The following is a 20,035-nucleotide window of genomic DNA, read 5'->3' as shown; positions in this document are numbered from 1 at the left end:
GATTACCGTACCGGGTTTTAGTCTAGAGCTTTACTCTGAAGTCAAATTAATTTAATATAAATAATTCGTTTACAACAATAAACGCATTTACCAGAGATATCGATTTAGAAAGTCTGATGTTTGTTAGCAGGTCTGGCTAACTGATAAAGCCATACAGCCAGCAGTTAGTTTTGGTTTCACTTTGTTCTTTCACTTGCATGTTGAACCGGTGGAAAACAATCGAACAAACAAACAAGAGTATGTACCAGTGTTATACTTTTTATACACTATAATTACACATATAGCTCTCTAAATAATGGCACCAAAGAGAAAACCATTACCACGTCCACTCCCCAACCACATGATTCTGACTGACACAGGGAAGAGAAAGTGGCGTCTGGGCAGAATGATTGGACAAGGTGGCTTCGGACTCATTTACCTGGGTAAACTGTTTTTATTAATATTTTGCATATATTTACATTTACATTTTTGGCATTTAGCAGACGCTTTTATCCAAAGCGACTTACAGTACTGTGACATCATATTATCTAAGCAATTGATGGTTAAGGGCCTCGCTCAAGGGCCCAACAGTGTCAACCTGGCAGAGTTGGGGCTTGAACCAGCGACCTTTCGATTACTAGTCCAGTTCCTTAACCACTAGACTTCAAATGTATAACTTACAACATACACCGATCAACCATAACATTAAAACCACCTCCTTGTTTCTACACTCACTGTCCATTTTATCAGCTCCACTTACCACATAGAAACACTTTGTAGTTCTATTTCTCTACATACGTTCTTAGCCTGCTTTCACCCTGTTCTTCAATGGTCAGGACCCCCACAGGACCACCACACAGCAGGTATTATTTAGGTGGTGGATCATTCTCAGCACCGCAGTGACACTGACTTGGTGGTGGTGTGTTAGTGTGTGTTGTGCTGGTATGAGTGGATCAGACACATCAGCGCTGCTGGAGTTTTTAAATACCGTGTCCACTCACTGTCCACTCTATTAGACACTCCTACCTAGTTGGTCCACCTTGTAGATGTAAAGTCAGAGACGATCGCTCATCTATTGCTGCTGTTTGAGTTGGTCATCTTTAAGATCTTCATCAGTGGCCACAGGACGCTGCCCACGGGGCGCTGTTGGCTGGATATATTTGGTTGGTGGACTATTCTCAGTCCAGCAGTGACAGTGAGGTGTTTAAAAACTCCATCAGCGCTGCTGTGTCTGATCCATTCATACCAGCACAACACACACTAACACACCACCATCGTGTCAGTGTCACTGCAGTGCTGAGAATCATCCACCACCCAAATAATACCTGCTCTGTGGTAGTCCTGTGGGGGTCCTGTTCATTGAAGAACAACATGAAAGGGGGCTAACAAAGCATTCAGAGAAACAGATGGACTACAGTCAGTAATTGTAGAACTACAAAGTGCTTTTATATGGTAAGTGGAGCTGATAAAATGGACAGTGAGTGTAGAAACAAGGAGGTGGTTTTATTGTTATGGCTGATCGATGTGTATGTTAAGTTGGCGCTGGTTACTTATTTGTTTGTGTCTCTTGTGTAACAGCTTCAGATGATGTGGATAGATCTGTGACAGAGGATGCTGATTTTGTGATTAAAGTTGTAAGTGCTGTATTAATGCTTGCAGTGTAGCTTCCCTACACAATACACAATAGTGAAGTACAGTACATTTTTCCAATTTCATTCCATGTTCTTAATCAGGGGGTCAGATGGGTATTAGCGTTAAATCAACACTGATGGACTTTTATCCTCCAATCATTTCTTAGTTGATAAAACTTTGGCACAAACTGCAGGTTTCATCATCACAACTACCCATGCTTTAATTGCTATATGTTCGCATTACTGTTTTTTTTTTTTCACTATGAAGATTTATGGAACCCTTTATGGAGCTGTGTCATCTAACAGTGCTGAGATTATGTTACACTTAAAATTTTTTTTTTTTATTTTTTTTTTTTATGCACTTTCTCCCCTTTTTCTCCCCCTTTAGCGCGTCCAGTTGCCCAATTGCATCATGCCTCCTCTCCGCCCATGCCGATCTCTGCTCTGACCGAGGAGATCGAAGCTAACCCACGCCCCCTCCGACACGTGGGCAGCATGCCGCATGCATCTTGTCACTCACACATTGACGAGTGTTGTGCCACCTAGCGTTGTGCACGGAGAGACACACCCTAAGAGTACTCTTTCCTCATCTCTGTGCAGGCGCCTCTAATCAGCCAGCAGAGGTCGTAATTGCACAGAAACTGACAGAGAGAGGCCCCATCCGGCTTAGTCCCGCCCATCTGAACAACAGGCCAATCGTTGTTCATGTGGCCGCTCAGCCGGCAAGGCAGAGCTGAGGTTCGATACGATGTATTCGAGATCTCAGCTCCGGTTGCAGCGTGTGTTTTTACCGTTGCGCCACCTGAGCGGCCAATTACACTTAAAATGTATTTAAATGACTGCATTTTTCTTTTATTGTAAGTGTATTAAAAACAGTTGTAATTTATTTAATAATCTTTCTTATTATCAGGAATATCTTGAAAATGGACCATTGTTCTCGGAGCTAAAGTTTTACCAAAGAGCGGCAAAGCCAGAAAGTAGTAAGTACGTTTTATTTGGTGGACAACAGATTATTATTTCTGGAGTAATGTGAGGTGTAAATGCTTTTAAACAAGAGTACTGCATTCTACAATTGCGTAATAAACATCCTGCCATGTCCTGTAGCATATAAATACCAAACAGCCCCTTCTCACCTTTATTTTAGATCAAGATAGCAAAAGAAAAAAAATGCAAGTGACCTTAAAATAGGGTTCAAAATTAGAGTGCTTTGTGGTTCATAGTATGTGTGGCACTCAACAAAGGAATGACACAGGCCTGGAAAGTGGTACCTGGTATTTGGTCACAATTGCAAGTTGCCGTGAACTTGACTTTAAGCATCGACTAAATGTAGAAAAATCATTCATTCATTCATTTTCTTAACCGCGTATCCAATCAGGGTCGCGGGGGGGATGGCTGGAGCCTATCCCAGCTTTTCAATGGGCGCAAGGCACACAGTAACACCCTGGACGGGGCGCCAGTCACATACACACACACATACACACACCCATTCACCTATAGGGCATCTCAGTGTCTCCAGTTGACCTAACTGCATGTTTTTGGGCTGTGGGAGGAAACCGGAGCTCCCGGAGGAAACCCACACAGACACGGGGAGAACATGCAAACTCCGCACAGAAAGGACCCGGACCACCCCACCTGGGGATCAAACCCAGGACCTTCTTGCTGTGAGGCGACGGTGCTACTTACCGAGCCACCGTGATGCCCTAAATGTTGAAAATGTAAATGTAAAATATTTGACCCCTGGATTGAGGGTCCTTTTTGGGAAGTGGCCGATTGGTTAGTCTAGGTCGATCGGCTCTCTTATGCACAGGGCAGTGTTCACGATTTGGATACACTTCCTTCTAATCACGGGATAAATAGAATGGAATTATGTAGTGATTGAAAGGGTCTCTTTCAGGATGACAATGCGCCAGTTCACAGAACACAATGGGCCACTGAATGTTTTTTAACATGTACTTATGTGAGATTATAGAGAATTTAAAAGCATCACACTACTGTGCCTTGTGGTAGCCCAACCCTTTACTAAGGTCCTTGGAATTTCCCTTAAATGGTTACCTGTCTCTAAAATCCTGAGCTCCTTTGAATCTGGGCATTTTGCTCTAGTCAAATAAAAGGATCCAGAGATGCACTCTTAAGAAGGCTGTGAAATGAAAGTGCTGCATACCACTTCATCTGAGAGTTCTCACACTTGGAGTACATGTCACTGATGAAGAGGATGTGAATGTAAATTAGTCTTGCTGGGCGAATTAATAAGCCAAAGCAAACATGCACCTCAGTGACTGTTAGCTCAATCCCAGCTTGCACTGGTTCTTATTTAGAGACAGTGACCAAATTGCAGACACAGATACTGCTTTCTCCTTTCTCCAAAGGGTCTCAGCTCACCTGTCAGTCATTTTTGTTTACTAATAGAAAGAGTTGTGCTTTTAGGTTAAAAAACTATCACTGAAACATTATTTTATTTAAAATGTGTTTGTATACACTGATCAGCCATAACATTGTCTATTTTATCAGCTTCACTTACCATATAGAAGCACTTTGTAGTTCTACAATTACTAACTGTAGTCCATCTATTTCTCTGCATGCTTTGTTAGCTTGCTTTAATGCTGTTATTCAATGGTCAGGACTCCCACACTGACATGGTGGTGGTGTGTTAGTGTGTGTTGTGCTGGTATGAGTGGATAAGACACAGCAGCGCTGATGGAGTTTTAAAACACCTCACTGTCAATGCTGGACTGAGAATAGTCCACCAACCTAAAATATCCAGCCAACAGCGTCCTGTGGGCAGCGTCCTGTGACCACTGATGAAGGTCTGGAAGATGATCAACTTAAACAGCAGCAATAGATGAGTGATCGTCTCTGACTTTACATCTACAAGGTGAACCAGCTAGGTAGGAGTGTCTAATAGAGTGGACAGTGAGTGGACACGGTATAAAAAAACTCCAGCAGCGCTGCTGTGTCTGATCCACTCATACCAGCACAACACACACTAACACACCACCACCATGTCAGTGTCACTGCAGTGCTGAGAATGATCCACCACCTAAATAATACCTGCTCTGTGGGGGTCCATTGAAGATCAGGGTGAAAGCAGGCTAAAAAAGTATGTAGAGAAATAGATGGACTACAGTCAGTAGAACTACAAAGTGCTCCTATATGGTAAGTGGAGCTGATAAAATGGACATTGAGTGTAAAAACAAGGAGGCTGTTATGGCTGATCGGTGTATAATGATCATTGGTTTTAATATTTTAGTCAGCAAATGGAAAAGATCCAAAAAGGTTCATTTTTTGGGGATCCCAACCTATTGGGGCTCTGGACTCTCAGAACATAATGGAACAAGGTAAGATGCACTTGAGGTCATCACATTGAGAAAATAAAAATGTGTAATTTGAAACTTTACACATGTACAGTGCATTATTTATTTTCTGACATGTCCGAGTAGATACAGATTCATGGTGATGGATCGGCTGGGGACAGACCTGCAAAAGGTTTTTGTGGAAATTGGTGAACAGATGAAGAAGCAGACAGTGTTGCAGTTGGGTTACCTCATGGTAAGTCATGTACAGTTTTAGGTATTGGTAATGGAGAGTGTGGTATAAGAAGTGAGTGCAGGCAGGGTGGAGTGGGTGCTATGGAGTGGCAGGAGTGATTTGTGATAGAAGGGTATTTGTCAGAGTGGAAGGGGAAGTTTACGAGACAGTAGGGCGGCATGGTGGCTGAGTGGGTAGCACTGTTGCCTCACAGAAAGAAGGTCCTGGGTTCGATCCCCAGGTGGGGAGGTCCGGGTCCTTTCTGTGTGGAGTTCTCCCTGTTTCCGTGTGGGTTTCCTACGGGAGCTCTTGTTTCCTCCCACAGTCCAAAGACATGCAAGTGAGGTGAATTGGAGATACAAAATTGTCCAAGGCTGTGTTTGATATAACCTTGTGAACCTTGTGTAATGAGTAACTACTGTTCCTGACATGAATGTCACCAAAGTGTAAAACATGACGTTAAAATCCTAATAAACAAACAAGACAGTAGTGAGGCCTGCTGTGCTGTATGGCTTGGAGGTGGCGGCATTGACTAAAATACTGGAAAGGGAGCTGGAGGTGGAGAGATGAATATGCTGCGGTTCTCATTGGGAGTGACGAGGCTGGACAATATTAGGAAGGGGTTTTTTAAGTGGACGTAGCAGGTAGGATGTTTTGGAGACAAAGTTAGGGATGAGAGATTGAGATGGTTTCATGTGCAGAGGGGGGATGAGAGTTCTATCGTGAGAAGGGTGCTGAGCAGGAGAGGAGGTGTATGGGGATGAGAAAGGATGCTCCGGACAGGTCAGAATGGAAACCAACGATCGGCTGTGGCGACCCCCAACAGAAACATTTGAAAAACAAGGAATAAGACTGCATATATAAGACTAGGATTGTTTGTGGTGGACATCTTTATTCTAATAATTTTGAAACTGCCTGTTGACTAAATGGTTTTTAAATGTTTTTAAAGGCTTTTTATAAGCTGTTGAACTGTGTCTGGGAATTAGTTTCCATTTAGATAGGATGTTTTGGAGACAAAGTTAAGGAGGAGAGGTTGAGATGGTTTGGGCATGTGCAGAGGAGGGAGAAGGGTGCTGAGGAGGAGAGGAAGGCCAAAGAGGAGGTTTATGGGGGTGAATGAGGACATGCAGATGGTTGGGGTGACATAGGATGCTCTGGACAGGTCAGAATGGAAACCAGTGATTGGCTGTGGCAACCCCCCAACAGAAACAGTCAAAAAACAAGGAATAAGGCTGCATATATAAGACCCGGATCGTTTGTGGTGGACATTATTATTCTAGTAATTTTGAAACTGACCTATTGAATAGCCCTTGAGTCCACCCACATATTGTCAGCAGTCATTAAGGATGGTCATTATGGACTGGTTAAATTATTCATCTGTTAACCTTCCCCTCTGCCCTCAACAGGTGGATGTGCTGGAATATATTCATGACAATGAGTACGTCCACGCTGACATTAAGGCTGCCAATCTCTTACTGGGCCACAGAGACCCCGACAAGGTTAGTGCAGTCTTGTTTTGTTTATATTCGCATGTCCACAATATTAGCAATGTGGAATTAATAAACATAATATCGTATAATATTATTGCTCGCTTGCGATTGTAGTGCAAAATAAATAGATTTAATTTTTTAATTGGTTCTTCTGCTCTGAACTGCTGTCTAATATTCAAGTACCAGAAGTGCCGTTACTTTTTTAACAGTTGTGTTTTCCTGTTCTTTTATAAGAAGAGTAGGACTATTTAGCCAAAAGTATGTGGACACCCAACCGTAGACATCTAATTGTAAAATCATGTGCATCAGTATAGAGTTGGTTGGTATCAACCTTTGTGGCTACTGCAGCCTTTATTTTTTTCCAAGACTGTTTAAAAGATTTTGAACTTGTTTCCATTCAGTCAGCAAGCGTTTGTGAGGTTAGGTACTGATGTTGGAAGAAAAAAATTGACAGTCTAGTTCACACAGGTTACTCATGCAGTAACAGGAAATCAAACTTTCCACAAGCTGAAAAACTAGAATTCACTTCAATTATGTTTATTTACCCACTAGCGAAATGAAAAAGCAGATCAATTAGCTAGAAAAAAAACAAACCAAAATACAGCAAACATCAAAATCCCATCAACAGACTTAAAACCACTGATACATTCCTACATCAAGGAAAAATGGCAAGTTGAATGGAACGCTCAGACCACCAACAAACTCCGAGAAATACACCCAAACGTCAATACCAAACCAAGAACTCACCAAGGACAACGCATAGACCAAACCATATACACAAGATGCAGAATTGGCCACACCAGAATAACCCACCAATACCTGGTAAAAGGAGAAAACCCACCAACATGTGAAACCTGCCAAACACTTACAACTATAAAACACATTTTGATAGTATGTCCTAAATACACAAAGGAAAGACAACAAGTGCACATGCCTGAAACCATAAAAGAAATCCTTACACAAGACAACACAGGAACAGTATTAACCTACCTCGCAGCCATAAAAATAAAAATGAAAATATAAAATGGATTAAAGGATAAAGACAAGATAAAAAAAAAGGCAGATATATAATACTCAGTTCCTGCCATTAAATGACACACGTCTTTAACATGGCGTAAAAATCCCAGATAAATAAATAAATAAATTATTCACGCCTTAGCAGTGAAACTAGGTGAAATTTGAGATTGATTTTAAGAGGGATACCCACATACTTTTGGCTATATACTCTATCATAGATTAGTTCTTTGTTTAGCTGTAATATAGTGACATTCTTAAGCTCATTAATGCAACAATCATTTTGTTTTTCAGGTGTACCTGGCTGACTATGGTCTCTCATACAGATACAGTCCTAATGGAGAGCACAAAGAATACAGCGAGAACCCAAAAAAGGGACACAATGGCACTATTGAGTATACAAGCATTGATGCACACAAAGGCGTAGGTAAGACTAAAACATATTTACTTTTTTATTGCTGATTAATTTTGTATATAAATATAAATAAAACTGCAGACAACGCAACCTTACATTTGTAAAACATGTACATTATTTACAGACGTGTAAACTTACAAAGGAAGTGAAAAGTCCAAGTTAAATTACTCCAATTTGCATTTAACAGTTTTTCGTTATAAATCTAATAGCTAAGACGCATAGCAATAGGGGGTAAAGAGATCTTAATATTTGTTATGTGCCCCTTTTTTGCCGCATTGACAGCATGCATTTGAGCTGGCATGGACTCCACACGTTTACACAAAATCTGATAATCCATGTTATCCCAGTGTGAGTTAACAATGTTCCAAAGAGCATCTTGTGATGGTACTGAATGCTTGGCTTTCTCTGTCTTTAAATGCCATTATTAATGCTCGTTGAGGCTTAATACAGGTGACTGACTATGATGCCCACTCTGGGTAGCACTGTCGCCTTACAGCAAGACGGTCCTAGGTTTGATCCCCAGGTGGGGCAGTCTGGGTCCTTTCTGTGTGGAGTTTGCATGTTCTTCCCGTGTCCAAAGACGTGCAAGTGAGGTGAATTGGAGATACTAAATTGTCCATGACTGTGTTTGACATTAAACTTGTGAAGTGATAAATCTTGTGTAATGAGTAACTACCGTTCCTGTCATGAATGTAACCAAAGTGTAAAACATTACATTAAAATCCTAATAAACAAACAAAGGCTGGGTGATATGTAGAACTGTTGTGTCTAAGAGTAGAAATTTGGCTTCTGTTTTTTTTATTTTCTTCGCTACCACACAGATCAACAGGAAAATATAAGGAGATCAGTTCTCCCACTATCCAGGGTTCAGTTCCCAGGTAGAGCGATCCCGGTCCTTTCTGTGTGGAGTTTGCATGTTCTCCCTGTGTCTATGTGGGTTTCCTTGGGGAGGTCTGGTTTTATTTAAGTAAGGTGAATTGGAGATACAGAATTGTCCATGTCTGTGTTTTATATTAAACCTGAACTGATGAATCTTGTGTAACCAGTAACTACCTGTCCTGTCATGAATGGAACCAAAGAATAAAATGTTCCCCTAAAATCCTATTAAACAAACAACTATATTACTGTTCCTGATATCTAAAATACATATACCATGACTGAGAATTATGGCTTTATTGCTTTCCTGTACTGTGTGGGTGCATTTAAAATGTGTTTGCATAAAGGAGGCTTTTTAATGGTGAGATGCATGTGACAAAATAACGAACACACAACATGCAGATTGTTACAAACCCGTATGAATTTTTAAATATATTACTTGTATAAATTTATACCTTGTGAGATTTACTACAGCAGGCCAAGTGAACACAGATTAAACCTGGCATATCATGTTCTTAACTCTAGATCAGGATATTGGAAACACATTAAGTTGTAAATTGCATACAGTCTTTTTAATGGATATTGATTGACTTATCCATGTCTACCTGGCCAGACGTAATTCAACAATTCCCTAAATAGTCCAAGTGATAACCTGCATCTTGTATGCATTTACCATTAATTAAAGCTTTGATGTTACTTAGGGACTCCAAGCCAATATCTTGGCCTGCAAAATAGTGCAGCCAGCTAAGAGGTTCAATACACAATCCTGGCCAGAATAAAGTCTGCTGATAGCTTTGTTTCTGCTGCCGTCAGGGTTCCTAATATATAGCAGGAATGATGGGATACTTAATCAGAAAAATACCACTGTTAACTGTTTGAATAAATGCTAACCTGTTGTTTAATGGGTTTAACAGTAGTAACAGTTGTTTGTTTCGGTTGCTGTTTAATGGTTTTAGATCTTCTGATCTCAGATTTTGCTTTGTTGCATTTAATGTCTTAAGTTTTTTAACATACCGAAGAAAAACAAACCCCTTTTTTGGGTGTGTACGAGTGCGACAAAACTACTGTCACACAGATGTCACTGTCCATTTTATCAGCTCCACTTACCATATAGAAGCACTTTGCAGTTCTACAAATACTGACTGTAGTACATCTGTTTCTCTACATACTTTTTTAACCTGCTTTCACCCTGTTCTTCAATGGTCAGGACCCCCACAGGACCATTTACATTTACATTTTCAGCATTTAGCAGACGCTTTTATCCAAAGCGACTTACACAATGAGCAATTGAGAGTTAAGGGCCTTGCTCAGGGACCCAACAGTGGCAACTTGGTGGTGTCGGGGCTTGAACCGGCAACCTTCTGTTTACTAGGACCACCACAGAGCAGGTATTATTTAGGTGGTGGTGGTGTGTTAGTGCGCTGCTGTTTGTTTTCAAATACAGTGTCCACACACTGTCCACTATATTAGACACTCCTACCTAGTTGGTCCACCTTGTAGATGTAAAGTCAGAGACGATCGCTCATCTATTGCTGCTGTTTGAGTTGGTCATTTTCTAGACCTTCATCAGTATTCACAGGACGCTGCCCACGGGGCGCTGTTGGCTGGATATTTTTGGTTGGTGGACTATTCTCAGTCCAGCAGTGACAGTGAGTTGTTTAAAAACTCCAGCAGCATTGCTGTGTCTTATCCACTCATACCAGCACAACACACACTAACACACCCACCATGTCAGTGTCACTGCAGTGCTGAGAATGATCCACCACCTAAATAATACCTGCTCTGTAGTGGTCCTGGGAGAGTCCTGACCATTGAAGAACAGCATGAAAAGAGCTAACAAAGCATGCAGAGAAACAGATGGACTACAGTCAGTAATTGTAGAACTACAAAGTGCTCCTATATAGTAAGTGGAGCTGATAAAATGGACAGTGTGTATAGAAACAAGGAGGTGGTTTTAATGTTATGGCTGATCGGTGTATATAACATAAATGGTCACTAAAAAGCAGTGTATTTTGGTGGGTTCTTATAACATGAGATCATGTACTAAATGAGCAAGACGTGTATTTGCTGCAATAAGTTGACTAACCAAACTCCACTTGAAACCCTATAGAAGTGACAAACTTGATTTTGATGTCACTGCACTGAGCATCTCATTGGAAGCAGACAGCTGTTGTGTAGGTCTGCAGCATCGTCGCCCCTGCAGATCAATGCAGATTGCGGAGTGTTCCTCTGCTCGTGGCCCCCTGGCACCCTGCGTGGATGTTGATGTGTTACCATGGTGAGGAGCGCAGAGACAGGCACTCTGCTTCCTGCCGAACTCCGTGCTAAAGGCCTAATTATCACCTGTAGGGCTGAAGAGAAATGGCTGAAATTCGGAAGGAGAGGTTCAAGAGTTTGACACAGCACTTTGGGTAATTTGAATAACAATGGGCCATAATTATGAACAACAGCCTGGCGCTGATGGAAGGTGTTGTGTCTTGCCTGGAACGTCTCGTTCTCATGGATGCTTGGTTTAAAACTGAAACGGTGTCAGACCTGCCCAGGTGGCCCCTTTTCACCTCTCGCAAATGCATACCAAGTGCTAATAGAGTAAGTGATGGATTTTATGCTCTTAGGGCCAGCGTTTCAATTCTAATGCCCACGTTGTGCAGAGTATTTGTTGTTAATGTGTTATTTTAAGGTCATCACTACATACGAGGACTTGTTGAGATAAAACCAGTTCAGCGGTTACAGTGTTATTAGGAGGAATAAGTGTAACTGGGTGGACTGTTAAGGCTGGCTGTGAGAGCTTGGATAACAGGCAAGAGCACCTAATGGGCATAGCAAGATCAATTGTAGCCATGGATCTAGGCTCAGGTTTTTTTCTTTGATGAATGCAGTCAATAGGTAATTTCTCAGGAGATGGACTGCAGTTACAGTATTGAGTTGATAAACTCTCCAGGCACGAACAGGCTGTGTGCTTTAATTTTGTCTCATTGATTAAATCAAAACTGAGATTTTTTTTTAAATGACTCAATGTGATGTTAACCTACACATACCTGACCAAGGCAGCTGAATCAGTTAAGTTTAACAATAGTTATATGGACATTAGTTATATATCGTATATATTGTAATTGTAAAGGTGTGTATTGTAATGGCTACCGTTATTTATGCTTTTTGTTTATGCCGGTGGCATATTATAGGCGTTTGTTTACCCTGATTTATTCTGTTTTGCTCTTTTACGCTGGTGACGTATTACAGACGTTTGTTTACCCTGGTGGTGTTTAGACCAACCCGATGTGAGTAAAGCAAATATCTTCAGCCAAACCTTAGGACCACCCAACAAGTTCTTCCTGTCTGTCTATATGTCCGTCTGTCTATGTCTATCTGTCTCTATATTTATCTGTCTGTCTGTCTGTCTGTCTGTCTATATATCTCTTTATAAATCTATCTTTCTGTCTATACATCTATATGTATGTCTGTCTGTCTATCTGTCCATGTGTCTGTCTATCTGCCTATACATATATCTGTCTATATAATTGTCTGTCTATCTGTCTGTAAATCTATCTGTCTATATATCTATCTGTCTATATATCTGTCTGTTTATCTGTCTGTATGTCTATCTGTCTATATCTATTTGTCTGTATGTCTATCTGTCTGTCTATAAATCTGTCTATATATCTGTCTGTCTATATATCTATCTGTCTGTATGTCTGTATGTCTATATATTTATCTGTCTATATATCTGTCTGTATATTTGTCTTTATCTGTCTGTTTATCTGTCTATATATCTATCTGTCTATATCTATCTGTCTGTATGTCTATCTCTATATATCTATCTGTCTATATCTATCTGTCTGTATGTCTATCTCTATATATCTATCTGTCTGTATGTCTATCTCTATATATCTATTTGTCTGTATGTCTATCTGTCTATATATATATATCTGTCTATATATCTGTCTATCTATCTGTCTGTATGTCTGTCTATCTGTCTACATATCTGTCTGTTTATCTGTCTGTATGTCTATCTGTATATATCAATCTGTCTATATGTCTATCTGTCTATATATCTATGTCTATATGTCTATCTGTCCATATATCTGTCTGTCTATATCTATCTGTCTGTATGTCTGTCTGTCTGTATATCTATCTGTCTATATATCTCTGTCTATATATCTATCTCTATATACAGTATCTGTCTGTCTATCTGTCTGTATGTCTGTCTGTCTGTATATCTATCTGTCTATATATCTCTGTCTATATCTATCTGTCTATATATCTATCTGTCTGTATGTCTATCTGTCTACTGTATATATCTGTCGGTCTATCTGTCTATATCTATCTGTCTGTATGTCTGTCTATATATTTGTCTTTGTCTGTATGTCTATCTGTCTACTGTATATATCTGTCGGTCTATCTGTCTATATATCTGTCTATAAATCTATCTGTCTGTATGTCTGTCTGTCTATATATCTTTCTGTCTATGTCTATCTGTCTATATATCTATTTGTCTGTATGTCTATCTGTCTGTATGTCTATCTGTCTATAAATCTATCTGTCTGTATATCTTTCTGTCTATGTCTGTCTATATCTATCTGTCTATATATCTATCTGTCTGTATGTCTGTCTGCCTATCTGTCTATATATCTGTCTGTCAGTCTATATGTCTATCTGTCTATATATATCGGTCTGTCTATATATTTGTCTGTCTATCTGTCTATATATCTATCTGTCTATCTGTTTATTTATCTGTCTATATATTTCGGTCTATCTTTTTTTTTAAAGAAAAACTTAGTCAGAGGACTGTTTATTTTCCTAGTTGTATTTTTAGTTTTATGGCCAGAACAGAAGAGGGTAATAAAGGAAACATCCTTCTGTAGGAAGTGAGCAAGAAATGACCAGTTCAGATCATTAATGTGCATGTGTGAAAAAGTGTGTTTACACTAGATGGCAGTTGTGTAATGTGCTGTGGCTGAGGTTAAGTTGTTGGAGGTCCTAGACACACACACACACACACACACACACACACACACACACACACACTCTTACTAGTTATGCACTGATCTCCTCGTCTACTCTTATGGCCAGTCCAGAACCCATGAAATTCAGTAACATGTGGGAACAATTTGGCTGCAGACATTTATTTCTTTGTTTTACTGCCTGGCTCTGTGGTGGAGAAAGTGTCGGCCCGGACCATGGGCCGTCTGGATCGTGTCAGAGGCCGCAAGTATCGGGTTCCTGGGACGAGCCCCCAGACCAGACGAGTCAGGGGTGGGGGGGATTGAGAAGGTTAGAGGTATGGGGGGTGTAGCTGGACCCGGGTGACTTGCAGTTCTCTTTCTAAACGGCCTTGTTTAAAAGTGAAGCAGGTATGAGCACCAGCTGAAAAAACAAAATACTCCTCTTCATCATGATCCGGTTTTCTTTTTATAAAGGCATATTTCAGTGGCCAATAGACAGGTCATTTCATCTAATATATATTGTTTTTAACTCTGTGCACCATGTATTTATCTCTTTTCCTTCTCTTTGCTCTGTCCTCCTCTTTCTCTTTCTCGCAGCCCCATCCAGACGAGGGGACCTGGAGGTCCTGGGCTACTGCCTGCTTCACTGGCAGAGTGGAACACTACCCTGGCTCTCAGTGCTCAGGAATCCAACTCAGGTCCAAGAGGCCAAGGCCAAGTACGCTTAATTCCCCTCGTTCTCCTCCACAGCAGGTCCAGAAACAGCATTTGGCCATGTGTGTAGTGGCCGCGGATCAGAGGCTCACAGCTGCCTGTGGTTATCCATCCTCCTCGAAGTGCTTTGATAAAGTATCGAAGGTGTAGTTGGCAGGATATATGAAGAGACTTTATTGCCTGGAAAATGGCCGTTTTTTTCTCTCGTTTTAAGATGTGACTTTTAAGAGATATTGTGCTCAAGCAAATAGAGTTACGTGGCTGTTATCCAGTTCTAGGCTAAACTTGAGAGAATGCAGTTGAGTCTGACTAGTCATTGATTAGAAGAGAAGAAACAAAATTATTAGACAAGTTGTTTACCCCAAATATACACCAATCAGCCATAACATTAAAACCACCTCCTTGTTTCTACACTCACTGTCCATTTTATCAGCTCCACTTACCATATAGAAGCACTTTGTAGTTCTACAATTACTGACTGTAGTCTATCTGTTTCTCTGCATGCTTTGTTAGCCCCTTTCATGCTGTACTTCAATGGTCAGGACTCTCCTAGGACCACCACAGAGCAGGTATTATTTAGGTGGTGGATCATTCTCAGCACTGCAGTGACACTGACATGGTGGTGGTGTGTAAGTGTGTGTTGTGCTGGCATGAGTGGATCAGACACAGCAGCGCTGTTGGAGTTTTTAAATACCGTGTCCACTCACTGTCCACTCTATTAGACACTCCTACCTAGTCGGTCCACCTTGTAGATGTAAAGTCAGAGACGATCGCTCATCTATTGCTGCTGTTTGAGTTGGTCATCTTCTAGACCTTCATCAGTGGTCACAGGACGCTGCCCACGGGGCGCTGTTGGCTGGATATATTTTTGGTTGGTGGACTATTCTCAGTCCAGCAGTGACAGTGAGGTGTTTAAAAAATTTCATCAGCATTGCTGTGTCTGATCCACTCATACCAGTTACTGTACTCTGTATTTTGGCTAACATCTACTTTCACTTGACCTTAGGCTCATGGACAACCTACCAGACTCGGTCACCCAAATGTCTCCCTCTCTAGGTAAGACATTAAGCATGTGTGTGTGTCTGTGTGTGTGTGTGTGTGTGTGTGTGCAGACCACGTACAATGATCAACAAGGTGTGGTTAAGTGACCGAACCACCCCGTCGTTCCTCCATCAGCAACCCAAAGACGCCACGCATGATCGTTATTCCTGGTGCAGTGCAAAAGGGCAGGCGTGTCTCCTGAATGGAGGCTTTGTGATCTATGATTATGATGAGGTCTTATCCCCCCCTCTCCCAACCCATAGAGACTTGCTGCAGCTGGACCGGAGAGATAAGGCCTCCAACATGCATCAATGCCGTGCATGTGATATACATTCAGTTAGAGATGCTGCGTAGCGGCCTAGCACTGCAGGCAGCTTATTTATTACAGCGTACAATAGAAGGGAGCCATATTAGACACATTTGTGTGCATGTCTGAATACAGAGGCTTCTTCACTGTTGTCAGGGTCAATGTATTGGTATGATGCCGTTTTGTTCCTGTGGCATTAAACGTAGTCTATTTACGCACCAGTGACAGTGACTCCAGAGTTTATATGTTAGGAATCATGGGTTTATTATTTGTAATTAGCATTATTATTTTATAGTGACATGGCAATCTGCATCAGAGCTGTCAGTCCTGTGAAGTTTCTCTAGACTTTAGCATTGCAGTAGATAGTGGTAGTGGGTATATGGAGATTTTAAGGTCAGTGCAGGTGCAGTCCAGCATTTGAACATCGAACATTAAGTCTCTGGACAGCAACTAGTAGTGGTCTTCTGAACATTCACTGCATTTCCTTATGCCTGTGGACGGTCATCAGTTAAGGTACTGGCCTAGTGATCAAAATGTCATTCATTCAAGCACCACCCCTTAAGTTGCCACTGCTGGGCCCTTAACCCTTAATTGATTGGATTGCATTCTGTAATATGTCTACTCTATTTCCTCTGTATCTCCCGTTAGGGGTCGCAGGTCGGATCGCCATTATTAATTTGGCACAGTTTTTACGCCGGGTGCCCTTCCTGACACAACCCTCCCTATTTTTCCGGGCTTGGGACCGGCACTGCAATGCACTGGTTTGTGCATCCTAGCGGCTAGGTACCTATAGGACAATTCAGTGTCTCCAATTGGCCTGGCTGCATGTTTTTGGACTGTGGGAGGAAACCGGAGCCCCCGGAGGAAACCCACGCAGACACGGGAAAGGACAGAAAGGACCCGGACCGCCCCGCCTGGGGATCGAACCCAGGACCTTCTTGCTGTGAGGCGACAGTGCTACCCACTTAGCCACCGTGCCGCCCTCTGTAATATATCTACTTAAACACCTAAAAAGTAAATGTTATGTCAGTCCAACAAGTAGTAAAGCTGTGGACATTAGAGTTAGTCATACAGTCATTGCAATATTGATTATGGGCAAAAGTATTTGGACACCTGTCCATGAGCTTGCTGGACATCCCATTTCAAAAACAACTGGTATTAAAACAGTGACTTCTATGTAATCTATTGAATGGCAAAAACAGCCACTCTGTGGGAATTTGTGCCCATATAGTCAAAAGAGCACTTGTATGGATGGGCACTAATGTTTGTCAAGAAAGCATCAGTTAATGTTCCGCTTCATTCCAAAGCTGTTCATTGGGGCTGAGGTCAGGGCTCTGTGCAGGTCACTGGAGTTTTTATAGAGCTTGCTTTGTGCATGGGCACAGTCATGCTGGAAGTGTAAATGGCCTTCCCTATACTGTTGCTGTGTAGTTTATATAATTGGTTTATTACGCCTGTTAGGAATTGTGGCTAAAACACCTCAATTCAATAATTAGAATTAGGGGTGTCCATATACTAATGGTCTGTATAGTGTACATGAAACATGTGTATAGATAAGCCTGCTATGTGGCCTCTTGATTGAGAAAAGAACTCTCTTCTTACCCCCCACATAGCAGGCCAAGCTGTGCTCTCTTGGACTACTGGCCACTCATGCTTATTGCATTTTTATGCGATGAACACTTTACTGATGCTCACTTGAGAGCTGGCGGTCCCCCAGCTAAACACATTATTGTATTGTGATTATTGATCTTAAACCTTTAACCTCCTTACAAGTCTTCTTCTCTCTTGTTTTCTCAGCGGAGGTAGCTCAGTTCCTGCTCATCGTTAGGACTTTGGACTACAAAGAAAAGCCTGACTATGATGCTCTAAAGAAGGTGCTGTCAGATGCCAGGCCCCGAGGCCCACTGGACCTCACCAGACCAAGTGCAGGGGAGTCAGCCAGGCTGGCCGTGAACAGGGTAAGCATGAAACGCTCTGGCGTACAGTTCCTCTCTTAATAAAGACCATATGAGAGAGGACTGGGGTGCAGAGAGCAGCATGTGGGTTGCGGTAGATTTATCTGTCTGGAAGAGAGCAGGAGAACCTCTAATGACCTCTTTCCATGCGAGCTTACTCCTCATGTTGGCGGTAGAGCAGAGGAGGGCGGTAGATTTACAGAGTGGTGACAGTCTCGGACCTGGCTAAAGTCTCCAGCCTGGAGCTACAGCTTACCTCAGCTTTAAGAACGTAAGGGAGCCATTTCATTAAAGCCCCTTATTTATAGTAATCACATACTAGTGGGAGATTTTATTTCAACAGATGTATGTGTGTGTTACGAAGGCCAAATTTGTTGTAGTCTCCGGCTCCTTAGGATGAAGAATTACAGTGTGAGGAAGCAAGAATTATGTTTTTCTCCTTGTGTATGGGTAAACGATGCTCTGAATTTTGACATGGTGTCATAGGTTAACCTTCAATAACCTTGACCACTGCTTGTCGAGAGGCGATGCTGTAGGAATCATTTTACCACCCCTCACTGCCAACTTGACCCACTGAACTCTACGAATGCCCAAGCATGGCAATTTGAGGCTGTTGAATGTGCACATTTCATGAGGCCAAGAGATCACCACTTAGAAATGCAGTGGATTTTTCTTTCCCTCTCATTTCCATGTGGAACTGACCAACAGTTTGATTCTTGTTAAAAGGAGTAGGAGTCAGTGTGGAGAAGTTTATAAGCATTAGAAAATACTTTGGACTGACTTTATAGCCCTTCTATGTTTCGACCGTAGTCACTTATAGATAATAAAGACTTATTCATATCCAGAAAACTTTATTATAATCTAGTTTTTTCTTTCTTCTGTTTATGCATCTTTCCCCCAATTTTCGCAACAATCACACGCCCCCTTCATCACGTGTGCAGTACCAACCCACCTTTTCACCTGCACAAGGCGGGGTTCATATGGCGATCTGTATTGCACACAGAGAGCCACTCACCGATCTCTGTTATTTTCCGTCTCATTGCGCAAGTGCAATCAATCCCCCAGCAGAGGATGAAATTGCATCAGATATGAGGAAACCCTGTTCAGCCATGATCCCGCCCCTTACAGACACACAGCCAATCATGGGTCTGCATAAGCACCCAGCCGGCTAATAGCAGAGCTCAATAGCTCGACATCTCAGCACTGGTGGACAAGCATATCGTCGCTGTCCGTTGAAAAACACGTATCTCCACTTTTAGCGGTTTTCAAATTTTTACATGTGTTGATTGTGGATATTAATCTCTGTCTGTCCATAGTAGCGAAAATCAAAATGACCAATCTCTTTAACGAGTATCTCCACTGGCTGCTAGACCTGTCTATCAAAACCACATATCTCCTCTTCTTTCCCCTCCGGTACTGTTTGAGAAATGTGTAATGTTTGATCTATACAGTTTATTCAGGTTATTCAATTGCATGGTTGTAAACATGATCTATATTTGTTCATGTAAGTCTATTTTACCTATGAAACCGACGGACTGACGACCTGATAAAGATATATTTTATTTCTGTGCTGAATTGTATCTAAATGTCGCCATCTAAGGTTTGTTTGCACCGATATTTTACTGCTATGCCACCCGAGCGCCCCCTACTTTGTAAAATTGTTTTAACAAAATTCTTCCTCCTGGTCTGATCATGGAATACATCTTGCGTGAAGCACATGTTTAGTGCAGATCAGCTCTCGGTGTTTGTCTATTTTAAGGTGTAATGTGGCAAGCATCTCTCTTTATCACCAGCCATAGTCAGTTTCAGTACCACAACCGGCATAAATATAAAAAAAGGAACAAGCACAGGTGTTCAGTGATTTAATCATTTGTTTCACTTGATATTGTACAAATATTCGTTGCAATGAGAGTAACATTGCACATGACCACCTCCCTATTTTAAATAAAGAACTAAATGAGGGCTGTATCGGATGCTCAGGTGGCGCAGCAGTAAAAACACACGCTGGAACCAGAGCTGGGATCTCGAATGTATCGAATCTCAGCTCTGCCTGCTGGCTAAGGCTGAGCTGCCACATGAACAACGATTGGCCTGTCGTTCAGATATGGGCGGGACTAAGCCGGATGTGGTCTCTCTCTCCCATGA

The 20,035-nt window shown here is 41.7% G+C and overlaps 1 protein-coding gene across 1 annotated transcript in view; it reads left to right on the top strand.

Annotated features, from left to right (window-relative positions):
- The first annotated feature begins 229 nt into the window (after positions 1–229).
- Positions 230–20,035, top strand: part of vrk2 (VRK serine/threonine kinase 2) — a 23,412-nt gene continuing 3,606 nt past the window's right edge. The window contains exons 1-10 of the mRNA XM_062995583.1: positions 230–422; positions 1,558–1,613; positions 2,521–2,590; positions 4,858–4,945; positions 5,048–5,156; positions 6,542–6,634; positions 7,934–8,066; positions 14,471–14,591; positions 15,594–15,643; positions 17,733–17,893. Of these exons, the coding sequence (XP_062851653.1) occupies positions 296–422; positions 1,558–1,613; positions 2,521–2,590; positions 4,858–4,945; positions 5,048–5,156; positions 6,542–6,634; positions 7,934–8,066; positions 14,471–14,591; positions 15,594–15,643; positions 17,733–17,893 (1,008 nt within the window). The 5' untranslated portion in view covers positions 230–295. The remainder of the gene's footprint in view (positions 423–1,557; positions 1,614–2,520; positions 2,591–4,857; positions 4,946–5,047; positions 5,157–6,541; positions 6,635–7,933; positions 8,067–14,470; positions 14,592–15,593; positions 15,644–17,732; positions 17,894–20,035) is intronic.

The sequence above is a fragment of the Trichomycterus rosablanca genome, chromosome 5 (assembly GCF_030014385.1).
Source record: "Trichomycterus rosablanca isolate fTriRos1 chromosome 5, fTriRos1.hap1, whole genome shotgun sequence".
In the NCBI taxonomy this organism is placed as follows: domain Eukaryota; kingdom Metazoa; phylum Chordata; class Actinopteri; order Siluriformes; family Trichomycteridae; genus Trichomycterus; species Trichomycterus rosablanca.
This window is presented reverse-complemented; position numbering and strand designations above follow the sequence as displayed.